Source organism: Salarias fasciatus, unplaced genomic scaffold, assembly GCF_902148845.1.
Source record: "Salarias fasciatus unplaced genomic scaffold, fSalaFa1.1, whole genome shotgun sequence".
Taxonomy (NCBI): Eukaryota; Metazoa; Chordata; class Actinopteri; order Blenniiformes; family Blenniidae; genus Salarias; species Salarias fasciatus.
In genome coordinates this window covers 159,570-170,118 of record NW_021941241.1, presented here as the reverse complement: position 1 = coordinate 170,118, position 10,549 = coordinate 159,570, and the positions used below count along the sequence as shown (strand labels likewise).

The following is a 10,549-nucleotide window of genomic DNA, read 5'->3' as shown; positions in this document are numbered from 1 at the left end:
TTCCCTCCCATGCACATTCACAATGTATGCTGCGCCAGATGGCCGGAGAACAGAGAACAGAGTCACTAATGGCAGCACTTGATCATGTCTTTGCTCCGCTATAAATCAGTATGTTAACAACGAACATAAATACCATACGCCGAGCTTTTGATTGATCCCCATGTGGTGCATAGAGCCGTTTCATAAAAGCAAACACTAAAAGGACAACGTAGACCTATCGTGCCCCAGCGCCAGCCCACAGTCGGCCATATCACAGGGAGTCGGCCACAATTCAACCAGGTTTATCTAAATGTCATGTTTTAGAGGGCCGATTCCCCGGCTCGGAGCCGGGTTCATGTGGGGAGATGGGACTGACCCACATGTGAGGCAATTCTGGAAATGCTGCGATGCTCAAGTTCAGTGAAAACAAGTGGTTATGAGTTTAAATGCAAACAGGAGCAATCAGATTCCACATGAGCACACAAACACACGCACGCACGCTCACAGTCTTGTATTTCTATCCTTGTGGGGACCGTCCATTGACTCCCATTCATGTCTAGCCCCTAACCCTGACCCTTACCCTAACCCTAACCTACACCACAACAAAGCCTAACCCTAAAGAAATGTTTTTGCACTTTTACTTTTTTCAGTAACAACAACATGGTCAAGAAAACACTGTTTCTCCTACTTAGGACCGGAAAAAGGTCCCCACAAGGCACGTCGTTCCACGTTTTGCTATCCTTGTGGGGACATTTGGCCCCAACAAGGATAGAAATACAAGAACGCGCGCGCGCACACACACACACACACACACAGACACACACACACACACACACACACACACACACACACACACACACACACACACACACACACACACGCGCTTTGGCGATACATCAGTGCTCCCATGTGGTGAGACACAGGCCCAGTCACACTGTTCAAGAGGAAATTCTTTGTAGAGTCTGATGGGGTTTTGTTGTTGTTGACACACACACGCACACACACACACAGAGACACACACACACACACACACACACACACACACACACACAGACAGTGTGTTTACACAGTTACTTTAAAAAATTCACAGCATACATTAGGGCAGATTTAAGTGCGGACGCTTGCTTTTAATTTCTTTAGAAAATGAATGGCTGTAAAGGGCTATTTCTATAAGCATGGGTTTTAGAGTAGAGTAGAGTGTTACTTTATTAATCACGAAATTGTGATGTTACAGCAGCTTTGGAAAAAACCACACAAAAAAGTATATATATATATATATATATATATATATATATATATATATATATATATATATATATATATATATATATATATATATATATGTATATATAGGTAGAGAGAAAGAGAGAGAGTAAACGAAGGACATGCGGAATGTTAGGATGTTAGGTTAGGACTGCTATCCAGAAAAATGGACCTAAGTAGCATAGAGCTGTGAGTTTCCTCTCTATCAGCCAGGAGAGAGTTATTGTTCAGAGTGATGGCCTGTGGCAGGAATGACTTCCTGTATCTGGCCTTGTGACAGCGGAGCTGTAACAGTCTTTTTGTAAGGTCATTTGAATTTGTTAAGAGACTAAACATTAAAACGGTCTGTTTTTGCTTTGTGGAATACAGTCTATCAAATGTTCAGGAAATTTAGGGACAATAAGGGAGATTAGAAAGAAAATCACTTAAAATTTGGTGTGAACTCACAAACGGTAGCCAAGCGGTTTGGGTCCTGTTTCAAGTGAAAGCCACACACACACACACACACACACACTGCAGAGAACAATACAGTATACACACACTGAGCATGTGCAGAAGAAGTGTTTACTACGGCTGGTGTGCAGAGCCAGGAATGGAGTTAAAATCGTCTACCAGGAGGAGGAGTCAGAGCGTTTCCAGAAAGTGTCGTATTGGCCGGTCTGCATGATGACGGAGCCGGAGTGTTTTCCAGAAATTGTGTCTTCAGTGGCTCCCAGCACGATGGTCTCGTAACCAGACCTAAAACTCTGCAGAAGTTTGGCGTTTTCACTTGAAATCTGCTCTTAGTGACAGCGCTCCAAATTTAAGGCACAATAATAAAATGCCTTCACCTCTGTGGAAATAACCTTTTGTCGCTATAGAAAAGCTGAAGCCGGTGAGGTGCATGGCGCTGGGCGCCCTCAGCAGTGATTCCCAGGATTATCGGCGCTGTGTGGTCAAACCTGCCTCTGAGCCTGCTCCGTCCTCTTTATTTAGATTGGGCTGCCTGTGTTGGAATGGGGATGTGTGTCAGGACAGCTATGATTATGCATATGAGGTTGGAGATCAGTGTCAGTTTCCAACAAGAGCTCTATATTTAGGTGTGGAGAGGACTGAGTGACCCACTCCGGCTGCAGCACACACACTCCGCCGAGCGTCTTTCACCGGAGGACGTGAGTCACTTCTTTCCTGCTGCAGTTGTGTTTATTTGGTCTTCTGTGTGCTGAGAGGGTTGGAAGCGTCTTCGGAGCCGTCATGAGCAGAACGCAGCTCGCTCCGTAGAGACGTGGCAGTCAGAGGCGGCCATGTGTCAGTCGGAGGAGGCCGAGGCCAGCCTGGGCCTGAACAGTCCCGACCCGCTGGTGAGAGAGGCTTTCTTCATGGCCCACGACTACATCGACTACGTGACCACGGGGGGGGCGGGCGGCAGCGCGGGGGCCGCTCCCTCGGCCGGCGCTGCCGCCCTGAGGCACGCCGGAGACCAGCTCCTCACCCGCTTCCCCATCTTCTTCCGGCGCTGGCCTCGCGTCTTCCGGGACGTGACGGAGCGCACGGCCTGCCCCGTGCTGGTGGGCATCCTGGACGAGCACTTCTTCCCGCCCGTCCACGGGAGGCGGCGCAGAGACCTGGCCTGGAGCGCCGTGCTGTCCGTGTACGTCCTGGCCGGGCAGATGGCTCTGCACTGCCACCAGAGGGGCATGCTGCCGGTGCTGCCCCAGCTCAAGGAGTGTGTGGGGGGCTACGTGGAGAGGGTCATCTGCCCTGAGATACGGGACAAGGGAGGCTGGGTGAGTGAGGAGCCACACAGAGGATACGCTCTGCTCTGCAAACCCTGAAATCCCACTCCACGCCAACTTCTCAGTCCATTGAATGGTCAGGGTGAGGTCCAGTTGTCCCCTTAGATCTGGGCTGGACGGTCCCGCCGGATCAACCCAGGTGTCGCTGGTTCTTCTGAAGTGTGGGGGGATGAACAGAGCTTCAAGCACAATGCACACATTAGTATTTTGCTTTCTTCTTTTCAAGCAACTCAGTTTTTAAAACATACCTTCAACATGTTTCAGCAAAATGTGTCAAAGGTGTGTCGGTTGGTGTATATCCTACAAATCTAGTTACTTTGTCAGTGTAGAAATTTACAAGAACTGATTAATTTTGGTTTCCAAACAATTCTGAGTGAAAGTTTTAGTCTGTAATTTGACAGAATTTGCCCTCCTGTCACTCTAAGTTACCCCACAGACCTTACTTTCTACCTGCCGGTGGTCCGGCTGATCCTCAGGGGTCTCAAACTCTGGGCCTCCAGGGCTGGTGTCCTCCGAGTTGCAGCGCAACTGACTGCAACTACGGCTCGTTACTGGGCTTTTTTACAAGCTTCACAAAGATGTCGACATCAGCTGAAGCAGGGAGAGAGCTGAAACAGGAGACTGAGCCTGGAGGAGTCCAGTCTGAGACCAAACCACTCTCCACCTCCTGGCATTGCCATCAAAAGCCAACAAATCAATGAACTGTGTTTTTGACCCATACCTATACCGTCGACAGTTGAAATTGCTGAACAAAGTTCTTCTATACTTTGATGAAAAGGATGTCATCATTTACCTGAAATGATCCAATTAAGGACATTTGAATTGATCAGAAAGTCCTGTAAACGGGGCCTGGATGCCGCTCAGTTCTCCCTGAAGTTCTGTAGAGTCAAACCGCGGCCCGGAGCTGCAGGCCGGAGCTTTCTAACGGGGAACGTTTGCCTGGTTGTTCTCCACAGAGCGGGTTCGTGTCACGTTTCGGGCCAAAGCCGGACCTGGAGGTCCAGGTGAAGAAGGTGTGCTGCTGGACCCTGCTGGTGCTCACCATCAGCATCCTCACCTACTCCCTGTGGAAGAGGAGGATGTGTTAGGAAACACTGCCTCCTGCTGGAGCTCCACAGCACTGCACCCTGCAGTCAGTCCACGGGTCAGATGGAGGAACGTGGAGCCATTGAAGGCTTTCCAGCAGTCACGTGCTGCTGAGAACTGATGCGATTTCAGCTGTGAGAACTTTGATCTGATATTAGAGATGAACCTGCTCCCAGGTTAATGAGCTGTACTGACGGTGTGCGTATTCAGAGGGTTACAGAGTACACTGACCAGGCTCAGCTCTGATGCTTCGTTTTCGTTACTGCCACCGGAGCCTTATTTCTGTCACTGAGATGTTTCAGTCCTGTGAAGCCTGGTTCTGCAGGTTTCTTCCACTTCACCGTCACTCCTGTTGCCTCCTGTGGAACAGCTGGTTTGTCTCTCTACGGAACCTTCAAGCTTTTCATCAGGGACTCTGAAAATGTGTCTGTTCAATTGAAATAACTTGCTCTGATTTGAAGTTACATTATGTACAGCTGTAAAAAGGGAGAAAACTGAAAAATGTGCCGATACTATTGTGAAAAAACGAATTAAAGTGAAGATGAAGAAGAGACATGTTTGGAACCAGAGCATCATTCGTACAGAGCCAATATGAAGACTCCAAGCAGGAAGAAATAAGCTTCATAACTTTTATTCAACAAACAAACTTAACCAAAGACACTTGAACAGAACAGGCCGTCCAAACACTTAAACCAGAACAGTGGAGACCGGCGAACACACAGGCCTTCAGTCCATTTTGAGCGGAGCCCTTAAGCCAGCTCCTCGTCGCCCTCGTCGAACTCGCCCTCCTCCTCTGCGGTGGCGTCCTGGTACTGCTGGTACTCGGACACCAAGTCGTTCATGTTACTCTCGGCCTCAGTGAACTCCATCTCATCCATTCCCTCGCCGGTGTACCAGTGCAGGAAAGCCTTGCGCCTGAACATGGCGGTGAACTGCTCGGAGATGCGCTTGAAGAGCTCCTGGATGGCGGTGCTGTTGCCGATGAAGGTGGCGGCCATCTTGAGGCCTCTGGGCGGGATGTCGCACACGGCCGTCTTCACGTTGTTGGGGATCCACTCCACAAAGTAGCTGCTATTCTTGTTCTGGACATTGAGCATCTGCTCGTCCACCTCCTTCATGGACATCCTTCCTCGGAAGATGGCGGCCACGGTGAGGTAGCGGCCGTGACGGGGGTCGCAGGCGGCCATCATGTTCTTGGCGTCGAACATCTGCTGTGTGAGTTCGGGCACGGTGAGGGAGCGGTACTGCTGGCTGCCTCTGCTGGTGAGGGGAGCGAAGCCGGGCATGAAGAAGTGCAGACGGGGGAAGGGCACCATGTTCACCGCCAGCTTGCGCAGGTCGGCGTTGAGCTGGCCGGGGAAGCGCAGGCAGGTGGTGACGCCGCTCATGGTGGCCGAGACCAGGTGGTTGAGGTCTCCGTATGAGGGGGTGGTGAGCTTGAGGGTGCGGAAGCAGATGTCGTAGAGCGCCTCGTTGTCGATGCAGTAGGTCTCGTCCGTGTTCTCCACCAGCTGGTGGACCGACAGCGTGGCGTTGTAGGGCTCCACCACCGTGTCTGACACTTTGGGGGAAGGAACCACGCTGAAGGTGTTCATGATGCGGTCGGGGTATTCTTCGCGGATCTTGCTGATGAGGAGAGTACCCATTCCGGACCCCGTGCCGCCACCCAGGGAGTGTGTGAGCTGGAAACCCTGCAGGCAGTCGCAGCTCTCCGCCTCCTTCCTCACCACATCCAGGACCGAGTCCACCAGCTCGGCTCCCTCAGTGTAGTGACCTTTGGCCCAGTTATTGCCAGCACCACTCTGGCCTGGAGAACAGAAACAAGCGTTACAACACTGGAGCTTATCGGTTCTAACAATTAGTAAAAATAAATAAAGAACAGGGATGAGAACATTTCATTACCCACCAAAGACAAAGTTGTCAGGCCTGAAGACTTGGCCGAAGGGACCAGACCTCACAGAGTCCATGGTACCTGGCTCCAGATCCACAAGCACGGCACGGGGAACATATTTACCACCTGATGGAGAAAAGACAAATGTAAGGCAAGGAAAGACTAAGCTCATGATAAACGAGAGACTCATTAAGTCTTGAGATTCAATTACCGGAGGCTTCGTTGTAGTAGACATTGATCCTGTCCAGCTGCAGGTCACTGTCTCCATGGTAGGTCCCAGTGGGGTCAATGCCGTGCTCGTCACTGATGACCTCCCAGAACTGCAAAGCACAACAAAACACAATCAGTCGACTGACTTTGAGGCTGCAGTCCACATATAAACCCACACACACCTCCATCCACACCAGTGGATATTAACCCTTTACTGGACTGACGGTATTGATCCGACTTCTTTAATTAACACTGACGTTACTTTCCCGCCGTTGGGGGTTCTGGGCGCGCGCCCCCCGGCATCTTATTGGCTGCTCGGTGTTTGAATTGGAAAATTCCTGCCCCGTGACTAACCGCCCTCCCCGGACAGAAGCCGGCCTGCCGGCAGACGAGGCCGCAATGAAAGAAAAAAGGAAGACGAAGGCTCAAACTACGGTGATTCACGTTTGAATGACATAAAACAAAAACTAAAGCACACGGTAATCCATGCCACGTATTAGGACTAAATTAAATTTGACACTGGCATCTTGGCTTCATGAATATATATATGAGTGTGTGTGTGTGTGTGTGTGTGTGTGTGTGTGTGTGTGTATGTATATACACACACACTAAGATTCAAATCACTTGCCAGGAGAAAAACGATTTTGTCAGAACTGTTAGAAACCGTGAGAACACTTCCCTCCAGATTACATCTAGTTAATAAAGCGAACCATCAAACACTGACCTGATTGGGTAAAGAAATAGATTATTGAACATTGAAATAATAGATTTAACTGATGTTAATTCAAATAACCTTTGACATGTTTCTCTTGTAAACGCGCTCAAGTGTTGATGGACCGCTCAGATTAACGGATAGCGGAACTATAGTAAAGTAGGACACGGTGATCGTCTCAAGGTGTGGCGTCTCCCATGCAGGGAGCACAAAGCGCCGGCTTCAGCAGCAGCCGACTCGATATTCTCAATGAAAAAACTCCAACCAGCCTCCTCGGCGAAGAGCGAGTATTTACTAACCTTCGCGCCGATCTGATTGCCACACTGGCCGGCTTGCAGATGAACGATTTCCCTCATAACTTTTGGAAGATGTTGCCGCTTAGTAAATGAAAAACAACAGTCTGCTATCAGAAATGGTGACTCACATCCCGCAACTTCAGCATTTATAGGCCAGAATTGAAGTCCCGCCCCCTCCCTTCTCATATTCTGATTGGCTATAGGGTGCAAGGGGCGGTGACTGACGTAGATCTCGACCAATCATTTGCACAAACACTCGTCCACAATTGGCTGAATCAAAGTGTCAATCGATGCCTCGATCTCGTAACTAAAGTAATGATGGCGGAGCTGAAGTGCGATGCTCATGACAAGAGCCTTCATTTTGCAGCGCCGCTCCTGAACTGTTTCACCTCACTGTTCTCACGACCAGATGAACATTTCTCCTCATTTTGAGAGCGACCTTTGATTTCTGCTCGCAGTAAAGCGTCAGGAGCAGCGAGTTCCTCCTTAATCCCGGTCCACGTGGCGGACTAACGGGACTCAGTGGTGCAGTGGAGGAGAGGTTTCTCTGCTGGGGAAAAAGAAAAGGCCACAGCAGTGATTTACAGTCATGTGTCTCACTGGAACTTTAATTCCAGCAGCTCATTTCACAGTCATTAGGCCTTAGTTGGTGGTTTGAAAAGCTGATTAAATGGCTTTAAAACCTTTACAAGCTCTTTCTTATGAATGAGTGATTCTGATGAAATGTTTAACAATGAGGAGCACTGATTCAATTCAACTTGATCTCTGTACCATCAAATACAACACAGTCATTAAAAAAAAAAAAAAACATTTAAAGAGGATTTGACCGATAGTCGAACCTCAGATCCAGGAGGAACAATGCGGTTTTCGTCCTGGCCGTGGAACACTGGACCAGCTCTATACCCTCCATAGGGTGCTCGAGGGTTCGTGGGAGTTTACCCAACCAGTCCACATGTGTTTTGTGGACTTAGAAAAGGCGTTCGACCGTGTCCCTCGTAGTGTCTTGTGGGGGGTGCTTTGGAATACGGAGTCCGGGGTCCCTTGTCAAGGGTTGTCCGGTCGTTGTATGACCGGAGCAGGAGTTTGGTTCGCATTGCCGGCAGTAAGTCGGACCTGTTCCCAGTTCATGTTGGACTCCGGCAGGGCTGCCCTTTGTCACCGGTTCTGTTCAAAATCTTCATGGACAGAATGTCTAGGTGAAGCCAGGGGCTGGAGGGGGTCCAGTTTGGGGACCACAGGACTTCATCTTTGCTTTTTGCAGTTTTGCAGATGATGGTATCCTGTTGGCTTCATTGAACCCAGACCTACAGCATGCACTGGGGCGGTTCGCAACCGAGTGTGAAGCGACAGGGATGATGATTGGCACCTCCATCCAGCACCTCGATTTACCGGTCAATCTATATTCCCACCCTCACCTATGGTCATGAGCTTTGGGTTATGACCGAAAGGACAAGATCCCGGATACAAGCGGCTGAAATGAGCTTCCTCCATAGGGTGGCTGGGCGCTCCCTTAGAGATAGGGTGAGGAGCTCAGTCACTAGGAAGGAGCTCGGAGTAGAGCCGCTACTCCTCCACATGGAGAAGAGCCAGCTGAGGAGACTCGGGCACCTCTTTTGGATGCCTCCTGGACGCCTCCCTGGGGAGATGTTCCAGGCATGTCCCACCGGGAGGAGAAACCGGGGAAGACCCAGGACACACTGGAGAGACTATGTCTCTCGGCTGGCCTGGGAACGCCTTAGGATCCTCCCAGAGGAGCTGGAGGAAGAGTCTGGGGACAGGGAAATCTGGGCATCTCTGCTTAGACTGCTGCCCCCGCGATCCGGCCCCGGATAAGCGGTGGAATATGGATGGATCATTAAAAGATTATGGCAATAACAACCAGAATGTCATGATAAAATTAAAATACAATAACATTAATTCTAACCATGGTGATTGTGACGAACAGGCCATTCGTCACTGGTGACATGCATTGCACTTTGCACAGAGACACTTTTTCTCTCACTCACTTAGCACTTTAATGCACACAGCACTTTTAAGAAAGCTAATTTGCACATAAGGAAATACATTGCACAAAGATTGTCATTTTAAATTATTTATTTATTTATTTATTGAAAGGTTGTTTGTCTGTGGGTCTGGTCGGGTGTGGCGGCAGGCCTGCAAATCAAATATATGACAAATCAAATTGGGTTATGTGCAATATATGTGCCTGTTTTAAATTGGCCTTTCTTTTAGGTGTGGACGTACATGCAGTGAGTGTGAGAGGGTGTTGGGTGTGTGAGTGTGGAGTGAAGTGTGTGCATGATTTTTACTCACCTTCTGCTCTTGTGTCCAGGAGTGGTGTAGGGCCAAAAGATTCCCTGGGGGATGGATGCCACTAAAGAAGGTTCCGAGCTGGATCAAGACTGGAAATGGGTGGGGGGTGGTTGCACAGATTTTGGATACAGTTTAGGATTTCATGCATTTATTTGGATCGTTGGTTTGGTTTATTCTTAAGTATGGGTTTTGTTTTCTTTAGGTTATTATTATGAGTTTTGTAGTGGAGGATTTTAACATAGTTTTAGTGAACTAATATTATGTTTTACACCTCTTGGAGTTTTATGGTTTTACCCTGTTAGGCTAAGTGTATTTAAGGGTCCAAAGACACTCAGTCATCAGTTTGTTGTGGTTGTTGTGGCTGCTGCTGGGGAAGCCTAGCTCCTTGAAACTCCGCCGATGCACCTTTTTGCACTTTATATATTTTGCACAATAAATGAAAAGGATGTGGACCACTCAACCTTGGACTCATCTCCTCTTCGTGCTCACTGTTTTTACGCCGCTCACGTCACACTGCTTACAGTGATGATAATATATATACAAGGCAATAATGATTATCTTAATCATACAATGATAATATCAGTAACAATCAAATACAGAACAAATCCTTAAACCAATTCTCTCAGTAAAAATCTCAGTCAGCCTGAAAAGTTTGAGTTCATTTTGTTCTATTTGTGCCTGTGTGTCCTTCATGTCTGATATTAAAAAAAACATGGAATAGAAGTTGAAAACAGATCGATTTATGATCACTTTTATGGTGAAACATCATTCCTCAAAGTGCTGTGGAAGCGAGGTCCATCCCTGCAAGCTGGCCGCCATGCAGGCACATTGGCTCCAATCCACAGCAGGTGAATGAGGCGTCTACATATATGACGTCTGTGGGTGAAACATCGTTCCCAGGTGGATGTCGACATGACAATCAGGCTTTCCCAGCAGCCTTTGAGACCTCTGAGCATTACCACTGGCCTTTATGTAAGCTTCCACTGCAGTAAAAATGTATTCCATACATTTTCATGGAGATTAA

The 10,549-nt window shown here is 48.6% G+C and overlaps 2 protein-coding genes across 2 annotated transcripts; one reads left to right on the top strand and one right to left on the bottom strand.

The window, feature by feature from the left end:
- The first annotated feature begins 2,375 nt into the window (after positions 1 to 2,375).
- Positions 2,376 to 4,105, top strand: LOC115384445 (apoptosis regulator R1-like). Its single transcript, XM_030086721.1, has 2 exons — positions 2,376 to 3,008; positions 3,974 to 4,105. Exons 1-2 carry the CDS (start codon positions 2,526 to 2,528, stop codon positions 4,103 to 4,105), a joined length of 615 nt encoding a protein of 204 aa, XP_029942581.1. The 5' UTR covers positions 2,376 to 2,525.
- Positions 4,106 to 4,718: 613 nt separating this feature from the next.
- LOC115384447 (tubulin beta-1 chain-like) lies at positions 4,719 to 7,331 on the bottom strand. The gene is made up of 4 exons (XM_030086722.1): positions 7,216 to 7,331; positions 6,206 to 6,314; positions 6,010 to 6,120; positions 4,719 to 5,910 (listed from the first exon to the last, which is right to left on the bottom strand). Exons 1-4 carry the CDS (start codon positions 7,270 to 7,272, stop codon positions 4,853 to 4,855), a joined length of 1,335 nt encoding a protein of 444 aa, XP_029942582.1. The 5' UTR covers positions 7,273 to 7,331; the 3' UTR covers positions 4,719 to 4,852.
- Positions 7,332 to 10,549: the final 3,218 nt, after the last annotated feature.

Bases quoted from the DNA above. Each gene is read 5' to 3' on its own strand.
- LOC115384445 (XM_030086721.1), top strand. From the start codon at position 2,526: ATGTGTCAGTCGGAGGAGGCCGAGGCCAGCCTGGGCCTGAACAGTCCC. The intron at 3,009-3,973 runs GTGAGTGAGGAG...TGTTCTCCACAG, and splicing joins TACGGGACAAGGGAGGCTGG to AGCGGGTTCGTGTCACGTTT.
- LOC115384447 (XM_030086722.1), bottom strand. From the start codon at position 7,272: ATGAGGGAAATCGTTCATCTGCAAGCCGGCCAGTGTGGCAATCAGATC. The intron at 6,315-7,215 runs GTTAGTAAATAC...TGTGCTTTGCAG, and splicing joins GCAATCAGATCGGCGCGAAG to TTCTGGGAGGTCATCAGTGA. The intron at 6,121-6,205 runs GTAATTGAATCT...TTTCTCCATCAG, and splicing joins CTACTACAACGAAGCCTCCG to GTGGTAAATATGTTCCCCGT.